Source organism: Cynara cardunculus (genome assembly GCF_001531365.2).
Source record: "Cynara cardunculus var. scolymus isolate 2C chromosome LG 9, CcrdV1, whole genome shotgun sequence".
Taxonomy (NCBI): Eukaryota; Viridiplantae; Streptophyta; class Magnoliopsida; order Asterales; family Asteraceae; genus Cynara; species Cynara cardunculus.
Window position 1 is genome coordinate 13,197,310 of NC_037536.1, and position 11,791 is coordinate 13,209,100.

Sequence of the window (11,791 nt, forward strand, 5' to 3'; positions counted from 1 at the left end):
TTCGAAAACCATAGTGCTCGACAATAGAAAGCGGATAATCATGTATAATAATCATCTTCGCTAAGTCTTCCCTACAAAGTTCAGCATTAAATGAATATTTACTCATTTTCCCCTTTCCGTCTGRAGCCTTTTGGTCCTGAACTAGGATATGTTGTCTAATATCCTTTGTAACTCTTCTTGGGCAATTCTTAAAATGGTCCTTCAAATGTGTAGTTCCGTCATTGGCTCTACCCGTCAGTTGTTTATTGCAATAATTACATCTTGCATATCGTCTAACACCATCAACATACACTTGTTCAAAATGATTCCAAACAACCGACTTTAATCTTTTTTGTGGTTGTTTATTGCCCGTGTTAGTCCCTACAGGCATGCTTACGGGTTCGTAAGTATCATCACCGGTTGTTACTTGTTCCTTGTTTCCTTCCATCTCAGTCTCATCACCATGTATGTTCTCGTTTTCCGAAGATTCCATCTAAAATTAAAAGTTTGTATGTGATAATAAACTTACAAAATTTGGATGATATAAGTCAAAACCCTAACTTATTAATAAAGAAACTCAAAACCATAGAATATGATCATTATAATCCATAGAATATGATCATTATAATAAAAAAAAGTCAAAACCCTAACTTATTTAAATAAATTGACCAACAACAATAATAATATAATATACTAATTTGGGTCCACATTAGTTCACAAATCAAGAAAAAGTAGGCAAATAGATAAGGTAAACCAATAATTTAACAAGAAATGATCAAGTGAAGGTGAAGAATGTAAGCATACGGTAACAAATCAAGAGGGAGAGCCGAGAGGGAGAGGCCGAGAGGGACTGAGGGAGAGCCGAGAGGGAGAGCCGAGAGGGAGAGTGGAGTCGTCGKCCAGCCTCTCACCGTCGGCCAGCCTGTCACTGTCACCGTCGCAGCAGGCGTCGTGGACACTGGAGAGGAGAGCGAGCAGCAGCAGCAGCGYGTCGTGGACCTGTGGTGAATTGCAGAAGTGATCAAGTGAACTGGTGACTACCTTGGAGGGAAGGGAAAGACTAATTTGGACTTGGTGTGGATTGGGCTAAGGAAAGGATGCATTATATTCTCTTTTATAGCTAAAGCCCAAAGTCAAAAGCCCAATTCTTATAAAACATATATACACATAAATAACGGGTACGGGGCGGGGCGGGGAGTGCTATACCCGTCCCCGTCCCCATCCCCGGATTGCGCCAAGCGGGGATCCCCGTCCCCGTCCCCGTACCCGATTTTTCGGGGATTCCCCGTCCCCGATCGGGGCGGGTGGACCGGGTTACCCGACGGGTCGGGGTCCATTACCATCCCTATTTGAAAATGAGACCTGATCAATAACATCATTAAAAAAGTCTGTTAAAAACAAGGGTAAAATCGTCCAATCATTTTTCCTTCTTTTTTTGTAATTCTTTTAGTTTTTTTTCAAAAACCATCAAAGTTTATAGACCTGTTATGTAATATATCTATATAAGGTTGGGTTCACGTGAGACCAAGGGGTTTCCGTGAAATCCGTAAGACCAATTTATATTTATTGATCAACTTTATAAGCTAATGATCTAATGATCTAAAGTTGTACGGTGACAATTTTATGATTATTGAGAAGTCTCGTGACGTTTATGAATGTTCAGATTGTTAGATTGTAGATCTAATTCAAGGGTTGAGAATTGGTCTTATGGGTCTCACGGAAACCCTTAGTCTCACATGATCCCAAGTCTCTCTCTCTCTCTCTCTCTATATATATATATATATATGTGTGTGTGTGTGTGTGTGTGTGTATATATATATATACACACACACACACACACACTTGAGATAACGTGAGACCAACCTGTTTTTGTGAAACCCGTGAGACCACCTTTTTACATTTGAAACTTGTTTTACAGAGATGATATCACAGGGACGATGTTTACACATGATCATCGAGGGTATCACAGGGACAATACTAACACAACAATGACGGACCAAAATGGGGCGGGGGAGAGGTTGGCCAGAGATCTCGAGTGAACCGGCCAAAAAAATAATTTTCAGGGACCAAATAACAGGTATCACGATGGTGATGAGGATGATTTAAAGGGACGAATCTACATGGTGGGTTACGATGGTGATAGGAATGATGGTCCCTGTGTTTTATACACACACACACATGTTAGAGTTACTTACGTACAGGTCTTTATAGTATTATGGTTTTCAAAAAAAAATAAGGAGAAACAAAAGGAAGTGCAAAAAGGGTGACATAACATGGTTGGACGAAAGTACCCCTGTCTTTGACGGACATCATAGATGAAATTAGTGACAATATCCAATTTTCAAAGCAAAATCCAAATATGGGGAACGACTTTTTGACTCATTAAAGTTTAAGTCCCATTTTCAAATAAATAATCAAAGACGAATTTTCCACTTATTATTATCATTTTTATTTAATTGTGACATTTTGCTCAAAATTATTCATGATTTTTGTATAAAATATTATTTTTTATGAATCATGAAAAATTTATAATGTTATGATTTAACAAATATATGCTCAAAAGAGATTTGAGATCATGTGAGATAAGATTGTTTTTGTAAGACACATGAGAAAATATTTTTATACTTGAAACTTCACAGCAAAACACTATGAATGTTTGAATTTTTTTTTTACCTTCAGAGTGTTTTGCTGTAAAGTTTCAAGTGTAAAAATATTGTTTTATGTGTCTCACGAAAAAACATGATCTTACGTGAACCCAACCCAGATTAATTATGTCCATGTCCAAACTCAAAACAATCAGATATCACCCTTATGGTTAATAATTTAGTATCATGTGTGATGAAAATATAACACGTGATATAAGTTCTCACATTTTTATAAACCTATAGTTTTTTTTTGTCGTTTCAACCCATTACTATAATTAATTGTATTTAATCATTAAAAAAAGGTGATTTAATTTTCTTTTAAAAGTCTTAGCAACTTGATGAAGCAAAGAATATCATATAAAAAAAGGGTGATTTTCATGCCTTTTTTATATATTTATTTTTAAAAAATCTGTTTAAGAAAAAACTAATGTTGATAATTTTATCATTTTATATATATTATTTTTTCTTTTAAATTTGTTGGGAGAACCTAACAAATGTAATTTCGTCGCATAAACAAATAATTCCGTCACCAAAATGGTTTCGGTTTTTTGAAACACAGAAAACGAAAATCGATATACGGTCTTATCTATTTGATGGGAGATTTAAATAAAAAGGTTAGATGACGTGAGAAGCTAAAAGGAAAGGTTTTCTGATCGAATTACTGAAAAACTTGAAAAAATCTATTTGAATATGCACATGTGAATTAACGATACAAATTATTCATATGGATTCATATATGTATTTCCAAATGAATTTTTATTAATGATTCACATATGAATCTTCTCTTCTCAATTCTCAATGACTCATGTAAAAAAAAAAGCTAATTGAACATTTATAGTCATTAATATTTTGTATATTTGGAATCAACATTTATAAAAGCCAATTTTCATATAGCTTAACGTGGTAAAAAACGCAATGAATACGTGAGTTAAATATGTTGGATCGTTGGATCTACATATTTTTAGGTACATCAAATCGGGCTTCAAAGTTTAAGAACATGTGAATAATATATATTCATTAATGAATATATCATGTTTTTATACAGGTTAAGTTGATGAATTCTTGTGTTGAAGTTCAGTATCTACACAACTCAACATAACAACTACCTGTTTCTTCCCACTCCATCTTCTCGACTTGCCGGAATCCAAAGACCTCCATGCCGGAATCAAGAAACTCCGGTGACAGCCAAAGAAACTCCGAGGTTGTCAACATCGAAGAAGATGAACATCACGACGAAATCTCTTATTCCCAACAAACACCCGATTTACCAATTCCCGAAAGCCAAATCATCGGTTTAAAGCGTCATGATTCCTTAGATATCGAGTCTGCTAAAATTCACAGCCACCACCGTCACAACGACACCAAAGTCAGTATGTATTCGTAATTTTCTCTTCAATACATATATATACACACACACACACACATTGATCGGTTGTTTACTAAATACTTACCGTATTTCTTATCGATCTGATTAACGCTTACCAGGTAAGACACTCATATTATGATATTTTGAATGACCAAAAGTCTTACCAAGTAATGATTATAAACTACGATGCTCTTACCTAGTAAGCGCTTATCCAGTTTATGCCAATAATCAGTCTCTTATTGTGGATTCTTCCGCTTATTTTGTTTGAACGAATTTGTTTGAAGGATTGGGGAATGACACTAAGGCTAGCATTTCAAAGCATCGGGGTGGTTTATGGCGACATTGGGACGTCGCCATTGTATGTGTATGCGAGCACTTTTAGCGATGGAATCAAACACGAAGACGACATTTTGGGTGTTTTGTCCATCATATTTTACACTATTACGTTAATTCCAGTAATTAAGTACGTTTTGATCGTATTGCATGCCAACGATAACGGAGACGGTACCCAATTTTCTTTACTTTTTTATCTTTGTCGATTCATTACGAACTTGAAGTTTTAGCGCGAGTCACCACAACAAAATTGGTTTTATAAGGACGCCATAAAAACGTCGCAATAAATTTATAAGACGTTTTAAACAAGTTTTTAAGAAATTCTTAAAATTTTAAAAGTTGTCGTATTAAATTTTTTACATAACCCTTCTTAGAAATGTCATATATATCAAGACATCTCTTTATAGGATACTTGTTTTTATAATACAAATTTTAATATAATGTCGTATAAAAGAACTAATAAAACGTTTTATTTTAAAAAGTGTTCTAAAAAAACTTGTTAAGACACCAAAAACTGGCCTATAAACTTACGGTAACGTTTTTATGAATGACGTACAACTGTATGGTTTTATAAACTTAAATCATGTAAAACAACTCATTAGGACACTAAAAGGACTTTTTTGACGTCATATAAATCTGATTTTGTTGTAGTCTGTCATATAATGGAAAAATTGACCGTGTATTTTTGGAAATATAGGGGGTACTTTTGCATTGTACTCGAAATTATGTCGATATGCGAAGGTAGGTTTAATCCCGAGCGAGCAAGCAGAGGACCGAGAGGTTTCCAACTTCCGACTTGAATTGCCGGCCAAAAATAATGCAATATCGTCAAAGCTCAAGAAAAGTCTCGAGAGTAGTCGGTTCTCCAAGTTTTCTCTTTTGTTCATCGCGATGCTCGGGACATGTATGGTTATCGGTGATGGCATCCTCACTCCCTCCATATCCGGTGACCAAATTTATCTTTTTCTTTCTTAATCATGTGAAAATATGTGAAATCTTATTAAATTTCCTTTAAAACTACGAGGTTCCAATATATATATATATATGTATATATATATATATTATCAAATGTTTTTAACATATCTAAACATTTCGTTACAGTTTTATCAGCAGTATCAGGGCTAAAGAAAGCAACAGATACCATGACAGAAAGTAAGTTTCATTTTGTTTTAGACTTGCTAGTTTTAATAAAGCAAAACGTCAAGAATAATCGATCTTCATGTCGTCAACTTAAATGACATTATTAAAATACGTGAAACCCCATCAGTGTGCTCTACAAAAGAACTGTTCAAGAGAGAATGAATGTTCCAATATATATTTGAGAATAATTGGTCTAAGTTTAGTCACTCTGCAGCTTCAACATGTCCACTCCAACAGAGGCTAGACGGCCACAAATTGTCCTATAGTGTTGAGTCCCAGAAAAATGGTAGATCTTGACTCTGATATCATATTAAAATATTTGGAACCCCATTAGAAAACAAACAAATTTCCGACATATATTGAGAAAAATTTGTTGAATCTAGCGATGTAGAACCCTAACCTGTTTCCCGTGAGGAAAAAGGCTCGGGCCTAAAGTACTGGGGTTTTGGTGTTGATAAAAGGCCCGATCGGGCTTCTCAAGTCAAGCTTTTTTGTGCTTCACCAAGTTTTTTTAGGTCGGGCTTTTTTAGGCTGGGCCTAGGTCCAAACCTTCCCCCAAAATTTCGGTATAAACAGGCTTTGAGGCCTGACTTGGACCATGTTTCGGGCTCACTAGGTCTCAGCTTTTTTGGTCCGGGCTTAAGTAAGACCTGGGTCGGGTATCAGACTTGGGGTTTTTTTGCATCTTAAATATAATTAATTTTGGAGTTCGATGTAATTCTTTTAGAAATTTTGATTTCTTTTTCTTTTCTCTTTTTATTATAAAGAAATTATAAAGAAACTACTGAACATGCTATAAATACTTAGAAAATTGAGCAATCAATGCAGGGGTGATCGTTGTGGTATCGGTTGTTATCTTAATAACGTTATTCGTGGTTCAAAGGTTTGGGACCGACAAAGTTGGCTACTCTTTTGCCCCGATAATTTGTGTCTGGTTCGGACTCATTACCGTAATCGGTATCTACAATTTCATCAAGTTCGACCCTTCTGTCGCCAAAGCCATAAACCCTAAATACATCATCGATTACTTCAAACGAAACAAAAAAGATGCTTGGATTTCACTTGGAGGCACTGTCCTCGCCATTACAGGTACTTTGGTTACAAAAAAATCAGTTTTATTGAACGACAAATATATCTAAATATTTTAGACTGGTTTATAGAACCAAACAAACCGTATGTGCTTCTTACATAAAGATGTTACAACAAGTTGATAATACCACTACAACAAAATTGATTTTATAGTACGCCTAAAATGTTTAAGCGTCCTACAAAAATAATTTATATGACTTGAGTTTATAGGACCAAACCAAAAAGTGTCATATCTAAAGTGTTACAATAAGTTTATAAGACGAATTTAGACATTTTAGCAATTTTCAAGGACACTTTTGAAGTAAATGTCGTATATACGACACTATTTCAAAAAGTGCCATGTAAAAAGATGGGTTGGGAGAAGTGTTCTATAAAATAACTAATATAACACTTTATTTAAAAACGTTCTAAAAGACTTATTAAAATGCCTAAAAACGTCTTACAAACCTATTGTAACACATTTAGATAAGACCTTTTATAGTATAATTTTATAAACTTAAGTTGTATAAAATATTCTATTAAGACGTTTAGATATTCTACTGTTCTAGGCGTCCCATAAAGTCAATTTTTGTTGCAGTGTACGCTTTCAAATGTATAAACTGACAACAATGTGGTTTGAATATAACAGGAACTGAGGCGATGTTTGCTGATCTTGGTCACTTTTCGGTTAAATCGATACAAATAAGCATGGGTTGTGTCGTTTATCCGGCCTTGATCACATCGTATAGTGGTCAAGCTTCGTGGCTAAGAAAGCACAAAGACAATGTAGCCGATACGTTCTATAAGTCGGCTCCGGAGGTCATGTATTGGTTGGTTTTTGTGATGGCTGTTATGGCGGCGATTGTAGCAAGTCAAGCGATGATATCCGGGACTTTCTCGATCATCAAACAGTCGCTCTCGCTCGGGTGCTTTCCTCGTGTTACAGTCGTGCATACTTCGGCTGAGTATGAAGGACAAGTTTTCATACCGGAAATGAACTATCTTCTTATGATTGGTTGCGTTCTTGTCACCGTTACATTCAGAACTACCGAAAATATCGGCCATGCTTACGGTAAGATTTTTTGTACGTTTTTTAAATAGTTCTGAGGACGTAACGTCTGATAAGAGTACTTGAAGACAGAGGATTAGAGTACGTAGTAGACTAGATGTGGGGACTAATTTTATACGACATTTCCGAGAAATGTCCTATTAATACATATTTTTATAGGAGACTTGTTTTATAAGACACTTTTTCAAATAGTATAATATATAATAGCTAATACGATACTTTATTTTTGAAATGTCCTAAAAAGTTTTTAAGACGTCCAAAAGCGTCGTATAAACTTATTACAACACTTCCGATAAGATGTTTTTTGTTTGATTTTATAAATTCAAGTCACATAAAGAAGCCTGTTGAGACATTTAAACGTTTTTGAAGGTATTGCGGTGATATTTGCGGAGACACTAACTTCGTTTTTCATGGTGGTAATGATGCTCGTCATATGGAAAACGAACCTACTTCTCGTGGTCTTATATGTTCTTGTGATTAGCTCCACGGAATACATCTATTTAAGCTCGGTTTTGTACAAATTCAGCGAAGGCGGATACTTGCCATTTTCATTTGCAGTCGTGCTTATGTTCATAATGTGCACTTGGAACTATGTTTATCGAGCAAAATACAACTACGAGCTCGATAACAAAGTGTCACAAGAAGTCATAAAAGACGTGGTTTCGGGCTCAGATATCAGTCGTATTCCCGGACTCGCAATTTTTTACTCCGAGCTCGTCCATGGCATTCCCCCAATCTTTAAACATTATGTCGACAATGTGCCTGCTTTACATTCAGTTCTCGTGTTCGTTTCCATTAAGTCGTTGCCGATAAGTAAGGTGGCGCCAGAAGAGAGGTTCTTGTTCCGAAGAGTGAAGCCAAATGAGCTTTATGTTTTTAGATGCGTGGTGAGGTACGGGTACATGGACGTACGCAACAAAAAGGAGTCGTTTGAGAAGATTTTGATCGAACACTTGGCGGATTTCATCGAATCGAATCATGAAGTTTCTGAAGCACAACATGATTTGGTGGTAGTAGAAAACGCTTGGCGAGCGGGTGTGGTGCATTTGGTGGGGGAGCACGAGATCGTGTCGAGATCGGGGTCGTCGATTGGGAAGAGGTTCGTGATCGATTATGTTTACCATTTCGTGAATAAGAACTCGAGGCAAAGCGAAAGCGTGTTCGAAATTCCACATAAAAGGATGTTGAAGGTCGGAATGACTTACGAGCTTTAACGATGATTTATATCTTGTAACGGTTGCTAAGAAGTAAACAGGTTTCATAACCATCGTATTTGTAGTTCCGTTGGAAACTAACATGACAAATTAAACATAAAATTTGAAAAAAACGCAATGCTTTTCTTAACATGTGCGAACGATTCAAGCTTTTAACGAGCTACTCGAGCTCAAGCTTAATAATTTTCAAGTTCGAGTTGATTTTGAAATAAAATAAAGCTAATTTAACTTAACGAGTCGAGCTCTATAACTCAATGTTCGACTCGGCTCGTTTGGAAGCTCGATTAAAGTTTTCAATCTAGTCGAGCCGAGTCGAGCGAAGCCATTCAAGCATACACGCCTTTTAAGCCAATAAATGAGTTAAACGTTTTCGAGTTCGAGCCCATAAACAAGCATCGAACTTAAACTTCGAAAAACTAATCGGCTCGAATAACCTAGTAATCGACTTGTTAACACTCCTTAGACAATACAAATTAACATGTATGTGTTGTGTGGTCCCATGGCCGATCCAAACTCGGTTTCTGGCCGACCCGTTTTTTTTTCAAAAATTTACAAAAAGTATTATATATATATATATATATATATATATATTATTAAGTATCAAATCACACTTTAAATATTATATAAAAAATATTTTTTTTGAAAACTTGAAAAATCAAGCTAGAAATTTATGGGGCTGGACTTTGGGGCGTTTACCAAACACTTGTATGGGTAAATGATTACTAAATCATGTTATCTCATCGAATGAATATGGTAAATACTAAGAATCTTACCCGGTAAGTGAGGGTGACGGCTCTTACTATGGTAAGCGCATCCAGGTAAATTGTTGTATACGATGTCGTTTTGGTGGATTAAAATCCTACCCGATAAGTAAATAATAGTGTTAGTGCTAAATTTTACCCGTAAACATTTACCGGGTGAGTGGTTGGTAAATGGCCACTTAGTACGACACCAAGTTTTTTTTTTTTTTTTCCTGTTAATATAGTGTACCAACCAAATGTAATTGATACCAACTTTTTCAGTTGGTACTGGTTTTGTATATAGGAATCTTTCCATTATGTTTAAATTTTGAGTGACATTTTAGGTTTTCAGGCTGTATATATGATGTTTAAGTGCATTTTATTCCATGGAACAAAACATGTAAATATTCAAATATTCAAACAAAATAGTTAAAATTACTATGTTTCATGTTTAATACATAAAAGATATAAAATAAATAAATAAATCGAGATACTGTGTACCAACCACTTTTTACATACGTGATAACGAGACTACCAACAAACTATAATTGATATTAATTAGAATAATACCAATTTAACTGGTATCATTGATACATATATTGGTTGGTTTGATTCAGTACAAAATTGATATGCTGAACTATTATAATTTCTAAAGCAAATGAATGAAAATCGTAATTTTTAACAAACCATAGAAACAAAATCGTAAGATAAATGCTTTATAATATAGTAAAAATATTTGTACGAGCATATGCTACATATAAATTATTCATTATTGAAACCTAGTTAAAACTCCTTTAAAAATATTAAATTAAATAGAATAAAACATTATATATATATATATATATATATATATATAGGGTAGGGTTCACGTGAGATAAATTTGTTTTCGTGAGACACGGATTTTACACTTGAAAATTAACAACAAAATATTGTGAATGTAACAAAAACCCGAATCTGTACATTAAAAACACTGTGAAGGTTACCTTCACAGTATTTTATTATGAAGTTTCAAGTATAAACATCACGTTTCACGAAAACAACCTTGTCTCATATGATCTGTCTCTCCCCCTCTCTCTTTCTCTCACACACATATATATATATATATATATGATCTAATTAATTAAAACATTAATTATATTTAACATAAAAATAAAAAGTAAATTTTAATATATATATATATATATATATATATATATATATATATATTTATCCACACCATCATCATCTACAAATAATAAGCTCACAAACCCAGAATAGTTGTTTCTAGGAAGGCATTTGTTTATTAATTAATTTACTTCAAGATTAAAAATTAGATGTTGGATTTGTAGAAGACTTTGAATAGCCTTGAAATGTGAGTCACGTCCTGAGTTCATGGGACATATCATCCAATCGCAATATTTTCATTTAAATTTAATTCTTCCTAAAAAGAATCTCTTTTTAATTATAATAATTATTAAGGGGAATCTTTTTACATATTTAAAATAAATAATTAATTTTAAAACATCTGTTATTTTAGAAATTACAACGCTAATTATAATATATCAGTTTCCTTTTCAAAACATCAGATATAAGGTTTTTTGTCGGTGGAACTGTAATAAAGTATATTTATCTTTCAGGGTAATTATTTTTTGGAATAATATATCAGTTTCTTTTCACAATCTCTGTTTTACTTTCTTCTTTTTGGAATTCTTTTCGAGAATCTATTCGAGTAAAATTTTGTCTCGGATCTTTATTTTCTTTTTCGAATTGAAGAATCTGTCGAAGATGTTTCGATGTGTTTAAAACTTATATGCAAACGAGTTTATAACCGTACTCATCAATTGATATAAAAAATAATGTTTTCTTTGTAGACTATAGGACTGTTTAATTAATTTTACATTAAGTCTTGTATGGATAAAGTTATATGTGAAGATTAATCTGTTTGTATAGATTGGAAATGTTTTTGTTTGAAAGAGAGTTTTCCATGAAGGGAAGGAACATGTTTTCTTTAATTAGATAAGTAGGTTTAGAGAAAAAGTAAATTTTCTGTATAAAGCTCCCTCCTAGAGGTTTATAGAATAAGCCACTTTCTATATCATTAAGTCACTATCAAACAGTAATGCATAATTGATCGAATAAGTTGTAAGTTCCATTAAGTTTTAAGCTACTAACAAACAAATCCTAAGTGATATACCATCATATCATGGTAGTAAAAAAAAAAAAAAAGTCATTCCACCATCACGAGATCAAACATTTTA

At 33.9% G+C, this 11,791-nt stretch overlaps 1 protein-coding gene across 1 annotated transcript; it reads left to right on the top strand.

Moving 5' to 3' along the window:
- Positions 1 to 3,780: 3,780 nt before the first annotated feature.
- On the top strand, positions 3,781 to 8,814 carry LOC112517801 (potassium transporter 5-like). The gene is made up of 7 exons (XM_025125174.1): positions 3,781 to 3,990; positions 4,275 to 4,494; positions 5,021 to 5,269; positions 5,425 to 5,475; positions 6,292 to 6,552; positions 7,181 to 7,603; positions 7,970 to 8,814. Exons 1-7 carry the CDS (start codon positions 3,781 to 3,783, stop codon positions 8,812 to 8,814), a joined length of 2,259 nt encoding a protein of 752 aa, XP_024980942.1.
- The last annotated feature ends 2,977 nt before the right edge of the window (positions 8,815 to 11,791 follow it).

Coding starts and splice junctions, on each gene's coding strand:
- LOC112517801 (XM_025125174.1), top strand. CDS start 3,781: ATGCCGGAATCAAGAAACTCCGGTGACAGCCAAAGAAACTCCGAGGTT. Junction 5,270..5,424: donor CCTCACTCCCTCCATATCCG/GTGACCAAATTT, acceptor ATTTCGTTACAG/TTTTATCAGCAGTATCAGGG. Junction 5,476..6,291: donor AACAGATACCATGACAGAAA/GTAAGTTTCATT, acceptor CAATCAATGCAG/GGGTGATCGTTGTGGTATCG.